Source organism: Malaclemys terrapin, chromosome 1, assembly GCF_027887155.1.
Source record: "Malaclemys terrapin pileata isolate rMalTer1 chromosome 1, rMalTer1.hap1, whole genome shotgun sequence".
Classification (NCBI taxonomy): domain Eukaryota; kingdom Metazoa; phylum Chordata; order Testudines; family Emydidae; genus Malaclemys; species Malaclemys terrapin.
Genome location: NC_071505.1, coordinates 73,413,738 through 73,427,024, shown reverse-complemented (window position 1 = coordinate 73,427,024; position 13,287 = coordinate 73,413,738). Strand labels below are relative to the sequence as shown.

At 39.2% G+C, this 13,287-nt stretch overlaps 1 protein-coding gene across 8 annotated transcripts in view; it reads left to right on the top strand.

The window, feature by feature from the left end:
- Positions 1-13,287, top strand: part of PPFIA2 (PTPRF interacting protein alpha 2) — a 642,959-nt gene that overhangs the window by 538,039 nt on the left and 91,633 nt on the right. For all 8 annotated transcript variants that reach the window (XM_054027372.1, XM_054027381.1, XM_054027368.1 and 5 more), the window contains 2 exons: positions 6,939-7,074; positions 7,441-7,661. In XM_054027372.1, coding sequence (XP_053883347.1) covers positions 6,939-7,074; positions 7,441-7,661 — 357 coding nt within the window. The remainder of the gene's footprint in view (positions 1-6,938; positions 7,075-7,440; positions 7,662-13,287) is intronic.

The following is a 13,287-nucleotide window of genomic DNA, read 5'->3' as shown; positions in this document are numbered from 1 at the left end:
ATATAGTGCCTTTCTCATGAGGATCTTAGAGTGGTTTATAGACATTAAACCATAATTCAGCCTAGCAACACCACTATGAAACTGGCAAGTATAACCTCCATTTCAGAGATGGGGAAACTGCTACACAAGCAGTGTAGAATAGAGCAACAGTGTTTAATTGCAACATACGCTCTGTGTCAAGCTGTATGAAGCACTTCATAGTGACACTCATGGTTTTTTTAGAGTGAAGACCACATACTTGCTTAAATGAAGAGAACTGCTGGACAAATCTCAGCACCTGGCACAATGGTTACTGCCCCAGGTGTAGCTGCTTACCTGCGACCTCTCACCATCATGGGGGAAAAGCAGTCTTATTTTCTTGTCACTCACTGCCTTGCTGGCTTCTGTGAACACATCCTCATAGCCTGTGCCTAGGTGCTGTCTCAGCTCCATGAGCTGCCTTACAACTGTTCCCCTGGAATTCAGCAGTGCACTCTAAAAGTGTTTACTTCCCGATCCCTATACCCACACTTACAAAGCTGCTGCTGCTGGAACTCTTCGCTGAGTGTGGGTAATACAGTGAATTCCTGATGCTGAGATCCCTTCACTTGTACTTGAATTCTTCCACCTCTCAGGAATGGAGCAAGGAGAACTCATCCCATTATATAGGCTGGTCTTTCAACAAGGAGGATACAACATGGGCTTATGTGGCATTATGAGGCTGGACAGTAGATGAATGTCTATTGGCTGGAGACTGGAATCTGGGCTGCCTCCTACTGTCTGCCATCCCATTGCAGAGCTGACAGGCATTGTGTACACTCTCTGACCTAATTTAGAGTGGGCGCCACATTTTTCAGACATATACACCTAAAGGGTGTATTCACATCCCACTACTATAAGTCATGCACTCCGGCATAATTTAGAGGGTCCTAACTGTGCATGTGTCTTCCAGGCGCAATTTTCCATTGAACCATAAGGATTTTCAAGAGCCTCCAATAAGAGACTACACAAAAATTCACACTGAATACCCTGATGGGTGTGTGCAAAACAGCCCACAGTATGTTTGCAGTGTATTATCTTGAATTTTTCAATTTACATTAGGAATATGAAGCTTTTTAAATTAACAATTACTATTTGTAGTTTGTACTCTGGAAGAATTAATAAGTCATTCTCATCGTTTGTAATTAGTAATTTTGTTTCAAAGTTGTATGTTCAATTCAAATTTAATTTTAAACATAAATATGTTTGGGAAATGGAATGCAAATCACATCATTGATTTAATTTTCATTTTCCTTGCATTATGTTTAGAATAACCATTTCTGGCTTAACACACTAAGAAGTTAGTTCATTTAAAGCTAAAATCAAAGTATTCTGAAGTACTCAAAATAACAAGGATTTTTTATTATAGGAACATCCACACAGGTTATAACATAGCTTTTCAAGGTTGTCACTAATATTTACCAGCTCAAACACAAAATCTACTTGCCCACCCTTCACCATTATGATTTATGAAGGAAAAAAATAGGAGACTCACCATTTATGACTATAGGGATCTGATATATGCTGTATCTAGGAACTAAATCCTAAGACATATTTTCCAACATATGTCTCTGGAATTGTTTATGGCTCTTATCTCATACTTCAGAGTATGTGGTATCTGTCTTCCTTTTTGTTTTGCTGTAGAATATTTATTGTTGGTTAAAGGTACCATATTGGCAGCTTAGGACAATGAAACCTTGATTTGTTGTTCACAGAATTGGCACAGTACATGTAATAAATGGCACTATCGCTCTTTACAGAGCATGGTGTATGTGCCGATGAGTTCTTTTATAGCTGCTGAGTTCGATGCGCGAGTAACAGTCCTGTTCACAGGTAGGGCACACTCACACCCTAGCAGTGCTCTGAATCCAAGCAGCAGATTCTTTCCTCCTCAGATGCCAGTCATCACAAATCCTGATCCAGTCTGCCTTGCAACACTTCACTCCATCTACAAGCTGTCACCACCAACCAGAGCGGCATTCCGCTCTCCTTTCCCAATCATTCAGAGAGATTCCAATGGATAATTAAGTCATCTTTACAAGCATCCCAAAATCTATGCAGCAGTCTGCCTCTTTCTAGACCCTTTGTGAGCTTCTGAGTACTACACACTCTTTGGGATCCTGTAATCTGGCATTCACTTGTCATGTCCAAGTCACCTGAATCTTTTCTTACTAATCAGTGTTCCCATGGATGATATATCAGCTCGATTTAACACTTCCACATTTGTCACCCTGTCTTGCCATCTTATTCGAAGAATTTTTTTGCAAGCATTTGATATAAAAGCTGTTTAATCTTTTGGTATGTTTGGCGTAAGTCATCCATATTTCTGAGCCATATAGAAGAGTGGATAAAACACATCTCACATAAATATGGATTTTCACTTTAGTTGATAATTTGTTATTGTTCCAGGCTTTGTCTTGAAAAGTTCCTGGCTGATTTGCCAATTCTACTAGTGAGCTCAGCAAGAAGATCTACATTGCTGGTAACAATAGAGCTAAGGTAGCAAAATTGGTCAATACCATCCAAACAAATACCATGTAAGATGATAACTGGAACTGGTTTTGAAGAGACTTGGTGCATGGTAACTGTCTTCTTCATGCTTATTGCTAGCCCAAAGACTTTGCATGAATCAGAGAACTTGGTAATAAGATATTGTAGGGCATCAACACTGTGAGCCACAAGGGCTGCATCATCTGCAAACAACAGGTCCCTTGTGATGGTCTCTTTCACCTTCGTCTTGGCTCTGAACCTTGCAATGTTAAACCTCCATCATGTCTAGTGCTAAGATAGACATCCTGTCGAACATCATGGGATGCATGTTGAAGCAGGAATGAGAAGTAAAAAAGTATTAAATAATGTAGGAGCCAGTATGCACCCCTGCTTCACTCCATTGTTGATGTTAAATGAGTCATGCTCTTGGTTTTTGTACATTACAGTTGCTTTCATGCAATTGTATAAGGATTTCACAAGATTTAGCAATAGAGGTGGACAACCAAGCTGTGACGGGTTGGATCATAGAAACCCCCTTGGGAACTGCCAACCGATGTGCCATGACTCTTCTGCCCCTGCTTTCCCTGCCAGCTTGGGACTCCAGCACCCTGTCCTGTTGAGCCAGACATGCCAGTCTGCTCCAACACTGACCCAAGATCTGAACCACATGTCCCAAAGCTGCAGACTTAACTGAAAGCAGCTTACAGAAGTGTTCCTGTCTTTAACACTCAGATGCCCAACTCCTAATGGGGTCCAAACCCCAAATAAATCCGTTTTACCCTGTATAAAGCCTATTTTTAATAAGTAAAAAATGATTTTATTAAATACAGAAAGTAAGATTTAAGGTGGTTCCAAGTAGTAATAGACAGAACAAAGTGAATTACCAAACAAAATAAAATAAAACATGCAAGTCTAAGCCAAGTAGAGTAATAAAACTGAATACAGATAAGATCGCACCCTCAGAGATGTTTCAATATGTTTCTTTCACAGACTGGATGCCTTCCTAGTCTGGGCACAATCCTTTCCCCCTGGTACAGCCCTTGTTCTAGCTCAGGTGGTAGCTAGGGGATTTCTCATGATGGCCGCCCCCTTTGTTCTCTTCCACGCACTTATATATCTTTTGCATAAGGCGGGAATCCTTTGTCCCTCTCTGGGTTCCCACCCTCTCCTTCTCAATGGAAAAGCACCAGGTTAAAGATGGATTCCAGTTCAAGTGACATGATCACATGTCACTGTAAGACTTAATTACTCACTTGCCAGCACACACGTATACAGGAAAACTTGCAAGTAAAATAGAGCCATCTACAGTCTATTGTCCTGGTTAATGGGAGCCATCAAGATTCCAAACCATTAATGGCCCACACTTTGCATAATTACAATAGGCCCTCAGAGTTATATTTCATATTTCTAGTTTCAGATACAAGAGTGATACATTTATACAAATAAGATGACCACACTCGGTAGATTATAAACTTTGTAATGATACCTTACAAGAGACCTTTTGCATGAAGCATTTTTTAGTTACATTATGTTCACACTCATCAGCATACTTTCATAAAATCATATAGAGTGCAACGTCACACCAGCATCTTCAGACCAACTAACCATGTCAAAGGTTTTTGTTAAATCTATAAAAGCCATGTACAGTGGAGTACACTTCTCTCTGCACTTTTCCTGCAGTTGTCTTCCAGAGAAGATCATGTCTATGCTGGGCCTTCCCAAGCAGAGGCCACATTGGCTCTCAGGATAGATTATTCTCAGCTAAAGTTTGAAGTCTAGGTAAAAGAATACAGCTTAAGATTTTTCTCATGATGTTAAGAAGAGATATTGCTCTGTGGCTTTCACAGTCACTTCTGTCTCCTTTGTTTTTGTAGAGTTGGATGAAACAAGCATCCTTAAAATCTTGAGGAACAGTTTCTTCCTTCCAACAGAGTAGTAATACCTTGTGTAATCTTAGCCTTCTAGCAAACAAGCTTCCCCACATCATACAGCCAAAGTACCTTTTTTCTGCTAGAGAAGGATCTATCTCTGGATGTAAGAGGACAGTCCTGTCTCCATGTCAATCCTATCTCTGATCTCTCTGGAGAAACTGTTAATAACCGCAGTTGTGTTTTTTCCTACTAGGAATTCCAACTGAGATCACCCAGACTCTGATTCTGCACTCCATGCTCACTGGAGATGCAGTTAATGGTCCTATGTCACTGAACAGCCATCAGGTGGTTACATTTTAACAATACCAGTTGCTCTCACTTTCCGACTAATGTGGTGTTGCTAAAATTTAGGCTAATGCCTCATTCTTCTAGGCAACAATTTATTTTAGTTCAAAATAAATGATCCTGTAGTGAAAGTGAACATCTGTTGAAATCTATTTATATACTACATATCTGGAATGGGGAAGGGAGGATTACATTAATATTCTTCTAATAGTATTACAGATTTTACAGATATTACAGATTATTGGAATGGGTTACCTAAGGAGGTGGTGGAATCACCATCCTTAGAGGTTTTTAAGGCCCGGTTTGACAAAGCCTTGGCTGAGATGATTTAGTTGGTGTTGGTTCTGCTTTGAGCAGGGGATTGGACTGGATGACCTCCTGAGGTCTCTTTCAACCCTAATATGCTATGATTCTATGATTTTAGCATAAATGTGATTTTCTGAATGATTTCCTTCATTTTGGAAATCAGTCATACCTTTACTTAGACAGCTTTCATCTCTAAAGATTAAAGCCATTATTTTCTTGGGCAACATTCTTCCACTGAGCTGAAGGAAATATTTTTAGGGATAAAAATCATATTTTGTTTCTTGAAAACTAATTATTAACCTTGCTGTGAACCTTTTAAGGAAGATGGTCACAAGCTGATTGTAAGCTTTTTTTTCCAGTTTGAAAGGAGTTAAAATTTAAATATGGAGGCATATTTTTCATGTGCATTCTAGATAGAGTAACTTTCTTGACTACTACAGAAATGCAAGTAGTCAGATAAGATTCTCCTTTCACTGTTGTTATTTATAACATATATATTATTTTTAAAAAATCCTTCTGTGTAGGAGTAACAATTTACTTTTCTTAACCATTCTCTTTTCTCCATTCAAGTTAGTACAATGAGAGATGACAGATGCAACAGTATATTTGCCACCTGCTAAAACAAACACAAAGATTATCTACCCTTTCCCCTTAACTGCTTTCTGTCTGTGTGTCAGTCTTCAGACTGCCAGTTCCAGAGAGCACAGACCATTGCTTCCTGTCTGCCTGGAAGGCTACTAGCACATCTTTAGGAGATACCATAAACAAACAAATAAACAAGTAATAATAAAGTGTTGTACTTTGATACTGACGAAGTATCGTCACTACAATATTTGTAACATTACATTTCACTTCTCTAATGTTATCATGCCAAGTGCATCCTTTTGCGAAGGCCAAAATGGGGCCAAATCTTCATGACTGTTCGAGAATTCTCAGAGGGTGCATGGAGACTTCATTCCCCTTATTTCCCACTATGAGCAACAACTGTGATGGGTCTGGGAGGTACAAGCACTGCCCTAGGTTAGTTCTGTCACAGGTACTAACCTCCTGAAAAGAGTCAAGGAAGGGGAACATAGTCTGTGTCCCCCCCCCCCACACACACACACAGTCCCCACAAGCCAGCAAAACTGATGTTGGGCAGGAAGGGAATGCTGCATTGCTTCAGTGAGTGGCAGTGTTCCCACTCTAGCATGCACACACACACAGGAAAACTAGGAAGAATTCTGACTGTCAGCCACAATTCTTCCATTGTTGTCCTGGAGCTTAGACCATCCTCATCCCCAGCCCTGCAATGCAGCCAATGGTTTAAAAGCCAGAGTCATGCCCCAAACGCACTTGTGGAAGCCAAGGTTCTTAGGCTGTATCAGTCGTATTAGTTTAAACTATTAACATAGTACCAGAGATGTAGCATTCCAATCATAACCATAAACCTTTATATCTTTGGGAAGTTGACTAACATTATCATAATGTAGAGCATGTCTTAATAAGCAGATTGATTCATCTTTCTTTTCATTCATGATCGCATAACACTGTCATGGCAACAATTGCTTACATAGAAAAGTAATACTACAAAAGTGTTTAGGGTGGGATATGCAAAAATGATTAATGTTGAGCCGACTCTGCTGATTGACTTCATTGGAGCTCTGCCAATTCGCACCAGCTGCGGATCTGGGCTGTTGTGGTTTGTTATTTAATTCTTTAATATAAAAAGGGTCAAGATTTATTTCCTTTATTACCCCCACCATATGTTTAGAAAATGTTCACTGAATTGTGTCCCCAATGTAGTTTTTCTTACAAGGCTTAATGAATTAATGTCAATAAAGGTCTGAGACCCTAGAATGAAAGGCACTGTATTATCATTACTGTTATTTGAATTTACCTATTGTCTCTGCCTCAATCCTTTTTCAGATCTCACCTTGACACATCAGCAGAACTGAGGTATTCTGTGGGTTCCTTGGTTGATAGCCAATCTGACTACAGGTCAACTAAAGTGATAAGGCGACCCAGAAGAGGTCGTATGGGGGTCCGGAGAGATGAACCAAAGGTTAACCATTTAATTGTTTTCACTTGTGAAACACTGCAAGCTTTTTTGCATGCATTATTACAATGTATTCCTAAACAATGACAGCATTAAACACTGGGAGTTGGAAACCTAACTGGACACCTTTGAAAATCTCTTCCTTAGTTAATGCTGAACTGCAGTAGAAACTATATGAAAGAACTTTACAGCATCTTTATTCTCATCAAATAAATCTATCATTCTTAATGTTATTACAAATAAGAAAGGGATTAATAATGACAGAGCCAGTATTTTAAAATGTTAATGCTTCATCTTTTCCATTTTCCAGCAAGCTATTTTTGAAATAGTTTCTCAGGCTAAACGATATGCATTTTGTACATTTTTGCTTAGGTGAAATCTCTTGGGGATCATGAGTGGAACAGAACTCAGCAGATTGGAGTCTTGAGCAGCCACCCATTTGAAAGTGACACCGAAATGTCTGATATTGATGACGATGATAGAGAAACTATTTTTAGCTCCATGGATCTTCTGTCACCAAGTGGGCATTCAGATGCCCAAACTCTGGCCATGATGCTTCAGGAGCAACTAGATGCAATCAACAAAGAAATAAGGTACCTAACATCAACCAACTGCAATGTGTTTTCTGGTCATAGATCAATCTTCCCCATTTTGCTCAGGATCAGTTTCCATAGACTGCAGTGGGAGCCCCACTCATGCATTCCAGGGCAGTAATTGGGGAATGTATGTGTTTATGTATAAAAATATGTACTATAGTGGAAGTAATGATAGCAATTTCCTTTCTTAAACATGGAGCTTGCGAAGAACATGTCAGGGGAAGAGAAATAATTAGCTCTGTAGAAGAAGCTATTTTAGGGTACCCTAACACAGGGAAGCTTTCTGATAGACCTTTATTCAGAGGCCTTCTTTTCAAGATTTTTACATGCCCATCCTACATAACTCCATTCTACCATTAATGAACTGTTATCCTGAAGATTTGAATTCAGTGATATGCATGGTTCCTGCTGTTAGTTACACCTGTAATACACCTCATATGGGTCTGGGTTACTAAGTATGCTATGAAAGCAGGAAGGAATTCAGTATGAGATTCATATTCCAGACCGAGTTATAGGGCTCAAAGACAAGAAAAAAACCTCAATGTATTAAACTGCACTAATTTCATCTGGAATTATTGAGAGGCAATAAACATTGAACCCAAGGATGCTATTTTAATAGACACTTTTCACAGCAGAACCACAGTTTACCTGTTTTGTCAAAAAAGGTAGGTTTAAAAAGATTGTGTGATAAATTGATCATGTTTTCTTCAGAACATCCATTTATTACCTCCCATTTCCGAGGAAAGAGATGAAAGAGATGTCATTAATGCATCAATGTCCAGGTCATACCAATAGGTTACCATACTATTTAGTAATCAGATGGAGAGTAGTTTGAAATATCCCCTTTACCTTGTGCTAGTTTTTCCTCAAGTTTTTCTCTTTGTGTAAGGTAGCCTTGAAAGAATAGAGCCCAGTGTAATATATACTTTTGAGCATGTTTTAAAATGACATTAAAAACTTTTCCATTCTAGGGTGGGTTGAGGCCGCTTATTTTTCACTGTAGGTTTATAGTTGAGTATTTGGGACTCCCAACATGTTTCCATTTGATTCATATAGAATTTTGCTTCAATTTTCTAAAATCTGTTTCACGGCATTTCTGTCAAGATAAAAGGCCAATGGAAAATTTTGCTGTTGGAAGGTTTAAATCTTGCTAAAATAGTATATTCCTAATATAGGGAAAAAAGGAATTTTATTCATGTTTTCTTTTATTACAAGGAAATCAGGACCCTGACTAGTCAGAAGGTTATAAGTTAAACAAATATCTTAACTTTTTTAAAAAATTAAAGTGTTGACCTTTTAAGAAGCAATTATCTGATATAGTGGGGGTTTGGAGAAGAGAACATATCTGTAGGTAATGTAGATAGATAGGATTTATGTCATGCTGAATCAGATCATTGATCCATCTAGTCTTGCATCTTGCCTCTAGCAATAACTAGTACCTGATGCTTTAGAGGAAAGCAAAAAAGAGAGAAAAAACATAACACAGTTATTTTTGTAGTATTGTAGATTGACTGAGAGAAGAAAAAATTTTATTCCCCCCCACCCACCCACACACACAGAAATTATCAGCCAATGCCCTGAAGCATGAGTGACTCTCATCAAAAAATTGGCTTGTAAAGATACCCCTATAACTAATGGTCAGATTAGCTACTTTCATATTCCCTTTTGTAAATTTCAGGGAAAGTTATTCAGTCAGGAGAGTCCACCAAGAAATGATCACCCTCTTAAGAACATAAGAATGGTCCTATTGGGTCAGACCAAGGGTCCATCTAACCCAGTGTCCTGTCTTCCGACAGTGGCCAGTGCCAGGTGCCCCAGAGGAAATGAACAGAACAGGTAATCATCAAATGATCCATCCCCTGTCACTCATTCCCAGCTTCTGGCAGAGACTAGGGACACCATTCCTGCCCATCCTGGCTAATAGCCATTAATGGACCTATCTTCCATTAATTTATCTAGTTCCTTTTTGAATCCTGTTATGGTTCTTGGCCTTCACAGCATCCTCTGGCAAGGATTTGGTTGTGTTGACTGGGTTGACTGTGCATTGTATGAAGAAATACTTCCTTTTATTTGTTTTAAACCTGCTGCCTATTAATTTCATTTGGTGACCCCTAGTTCTTGTGTTATGAGAAGTAGTAAACAACACTTCATAGATTCATAGATTCTAGGACTGGAAGGGACCTTGAGAGGTCATCGAGTCCAGTCCCCTGCCCTCGTGGCAGGACCAAATACTGTCTAGACCATCCCTGATAGACATTTATCTAACCTACTCTTAAATATCTCCAGAGATGGAGATTCCACAACCTCCCTAGGCAATTTATTCCAGTGTTTAACCACCCTGACAGTTAGGAACTTTTTCCTAATGTCCAACCTAGACCTCCCTTGCTGCAGTTTAAGCCCATTGCTTCTTGTTCTATCCTTAGAGGCTAAGGTGAACAAGTTTTCTCCCTCCTCCTTATGACACCCTTTTAGATACCTGAAAACTGCTATCATGTCCCCTCTCAGTCTTCTCTTTTCCAAACTAAACAAACCCAATTCTTTCAGCCTTCCTTCATAGGTCATGTTCTCAAGACCTTTAATCATTCTTGTTGCTCTTCTCTGGACCCTTTCCAATTTTTCCACATCTTTTTTAAAATGCGGCACCCAGAACTGGACACAATACTCCAGCTGAGGCCTAACCAGAGCAGAGTAGAGCGGAAGAATGACTTCTCGTGTCTTGCTCACAACACACCTGTTAATACATCCCAGGATCATGTTTGCTTTTTTTGCAACAGCATCACACTGTTGACTCATATTTAGCTTGTGGTCCACTATAACCCCTAGATCCCTTTCTGCTGTACTCCTTCCTAGACAGTCTCTTCCCATTCTGTATGTGTGAAACTGATTGTTCCTTCCTAAGTGGAGCACTTTGCATTTGTGTTTGTTAAACTTCATCTTGTTTACCTCAGACCATTTCTCCAATTTGTCCAGATCGTTTTGAATTATGACCCTATCCTCCAAATCAGTTGCAATCCCTCCCAGTTTGGTATCAGCTGATAACTTAATAAGCATACTTTCTATGCCAATATCTAAGTTGTTGATGAAGATATTGAACAGAGCCGGTCCCAAAACAGACCCCTGCAGAACTCCACTTGTTATACCTTTCCAGCAGGATTGGGAACATTAATAACTACTCTCTGAGTACCCCAGTTATGTACCAGCCAGTTATGCACCCATCTTATAGTCTAAGTTGTATTTGCCTAATTTATCGATAAGAATATCATGCGAGACCGTATCAAATGCCTTACTAAAGTCTAGGTATACCACATCCACCGTTTCTCCCTTATCCACAAGACTCGTTATCCTATCAAAGAAAGCTATCAGACTGGTTTGACATGATTTGTTCTTTACAAATCCATGCTGGCTATTCCCTATCACCTTACCACCTTCCAAGTGTTTGCAGATGATTTCCTTAATTACTTGCTCCATTATCTTCCCTGGCACAGAAGTTAAACTAACTGGTCTGTAGTTTCCTGGGTTGTTTTTATTTCCCTTTTTATAGATGGGCACTATATTTGCCCTTTTCCAGTCTTCTGGAATCTCTCCTGTCTCCCATGATTTTCCAAAGATAATAACTAGAGGCTCAGATACCTCCTCTATTAGCTCCTTGAGTATTCTAGGATGCATTTCATCAGGCCCTGGTGACTTGCAGGCATCTAATTTTTCTAAGTGATTTTTAACTTGTTCTTTTTTTATTTTATCTTCTAAACCTACCCCTTCTAAACCTTAAACCTTCCTTATCTACTTTCTCTATACCAGTCATGATTTTATAGACCTCAATCATTACTCCCCTTACATGTCTCTTTTCCAAGCTGAAAAGTCCCGGTCTTATAAATCTCTCCTCATATGGAAGCTGTTCCATACCCCTAATCATTGTTGTTGCCCTTTTCTGAACTTTTTCCAATTGCAGTATATCTTTTTTTGAGATAGGGCGACCACATCTGCACACAGCATTCCAGATGTGGGCGTACCATGGATTTATATAGAGACAATGTGATATTTTCTGTCCTATTATCTATCCCTTTCTTAATTATTCCCAGCATTCTGTTTGCTTTTTTGACTGGCGCTGCACATTGAGTGGATGTTTTCAGAGAACTCTCCACAGTGACTCCAAGATCTCTTTCTTGAGTGGTAACAGCTAATTTAAACCCCATCATATTATATGTATTGTTGGGATTATGCTTTCCAATATGCATTACTTTGCATTTATCAACAGTAAATTTCATCTGACATTTTGTTGCCCAGTCACCCAGTTTTGAGAGATCCTTTTGTGGGTCTTCGCAGTCTGCCTGGGTCTTAACTATCTTTAGTGATTTTGTATCATTTGCAAATTTTGCCACCTCACTGTTTACCCCTTTTTCCAGATCATTTATGAATATGTTGAATAGGACTGGTCCCAGAACAGACTCCTGGGGGACACCACTCTTTACCTCTCTCTATTCTGAAAACTGACCATTTATACCTACCCTTTGTTTCCTATCTTTTAACCAGTTACCAATCCATGAGAGCACCTTCCCTCTTATCCCATGGCAGCTTACTTTGCGTAAGCCTTTGGAGAGGGACCTTGTCAAAGGCTTTCTGAAAATCTAAGTACACTATATCCACTGGATTCCCTTGGTCCACATGGTTGTTGACCCCCTCAAAGAATTCTAGTAGATTGATGAGCATGATTTCCCTTTACTAAAACCATGTTGTCTCTTCCTCAACAAATTATGTTCATCTATATGTCTGGCAATATTGTTCTTTATCATATTTTCAACCAGTTTGCCCAGTACTGAAGTCAGGCTTACAGGCATGTAATTGCCAGGATCACCTCTGGAGCCCTTTTTAAAAATTGACTTCACATTAGCTATCCTCCAGTCATCTGGTACAGAAGCTGATTTAAATGATAGGTTACAGACTACAATTAGTAGTTCTGCAATTTCACATTTGAGTTCCTTCATAACTCTTGGGTGAATACCATCTGGTCCTGGTGACTTATTACTATTTAGTTTATCAATTTGTTCCAAAAACTCTTCTAATGACACCTCAATCTGGGACAGTTCCTCAGATTTGTCACCTAAAAAGAATGGCTCAGGTTTGGGAATGTCCCTCACATCCTCAGCTGTGAAGACCAATGCAAAGAATTAATTTAGTTTTTCCACAATGGCCTTATCGTCCTTGAGTGCTCCTTTAGCACCTCGATCATCCAGTGGCCCCTGGCAGGCTTCCTGCTCCTCATGTACTTTAAAAAAATTGCTATTACTTTTTGAGTCTTTGGCTAACTGTTCCTCAAGTTCTTTTTTGGCCTTCCTAATTGTATTTTTCTTTTGCCAGTGTTTATGCTCCTTTCTATTTTCCTCACTAGGATTTAACTTCCACTTTTTAAAGGATGTCCTTTTTCCTCTCACTGCTTCTTTTACTTTGTTGTTTAGCCATGGTGTCTCTTTTTTTGGTTCTCTTACTGTTTTTTTAATTTGGGGTATATATTTAAGTTGAGCCTCTATTATGGTGTCTTTAAAAAGTTTCCACTTTTCTGTTTAACCTCCTTATTTTTGTGCAGTTCCCCTTTCTGAAATTAAATGCTACAGTGTTGGGTCGCTGT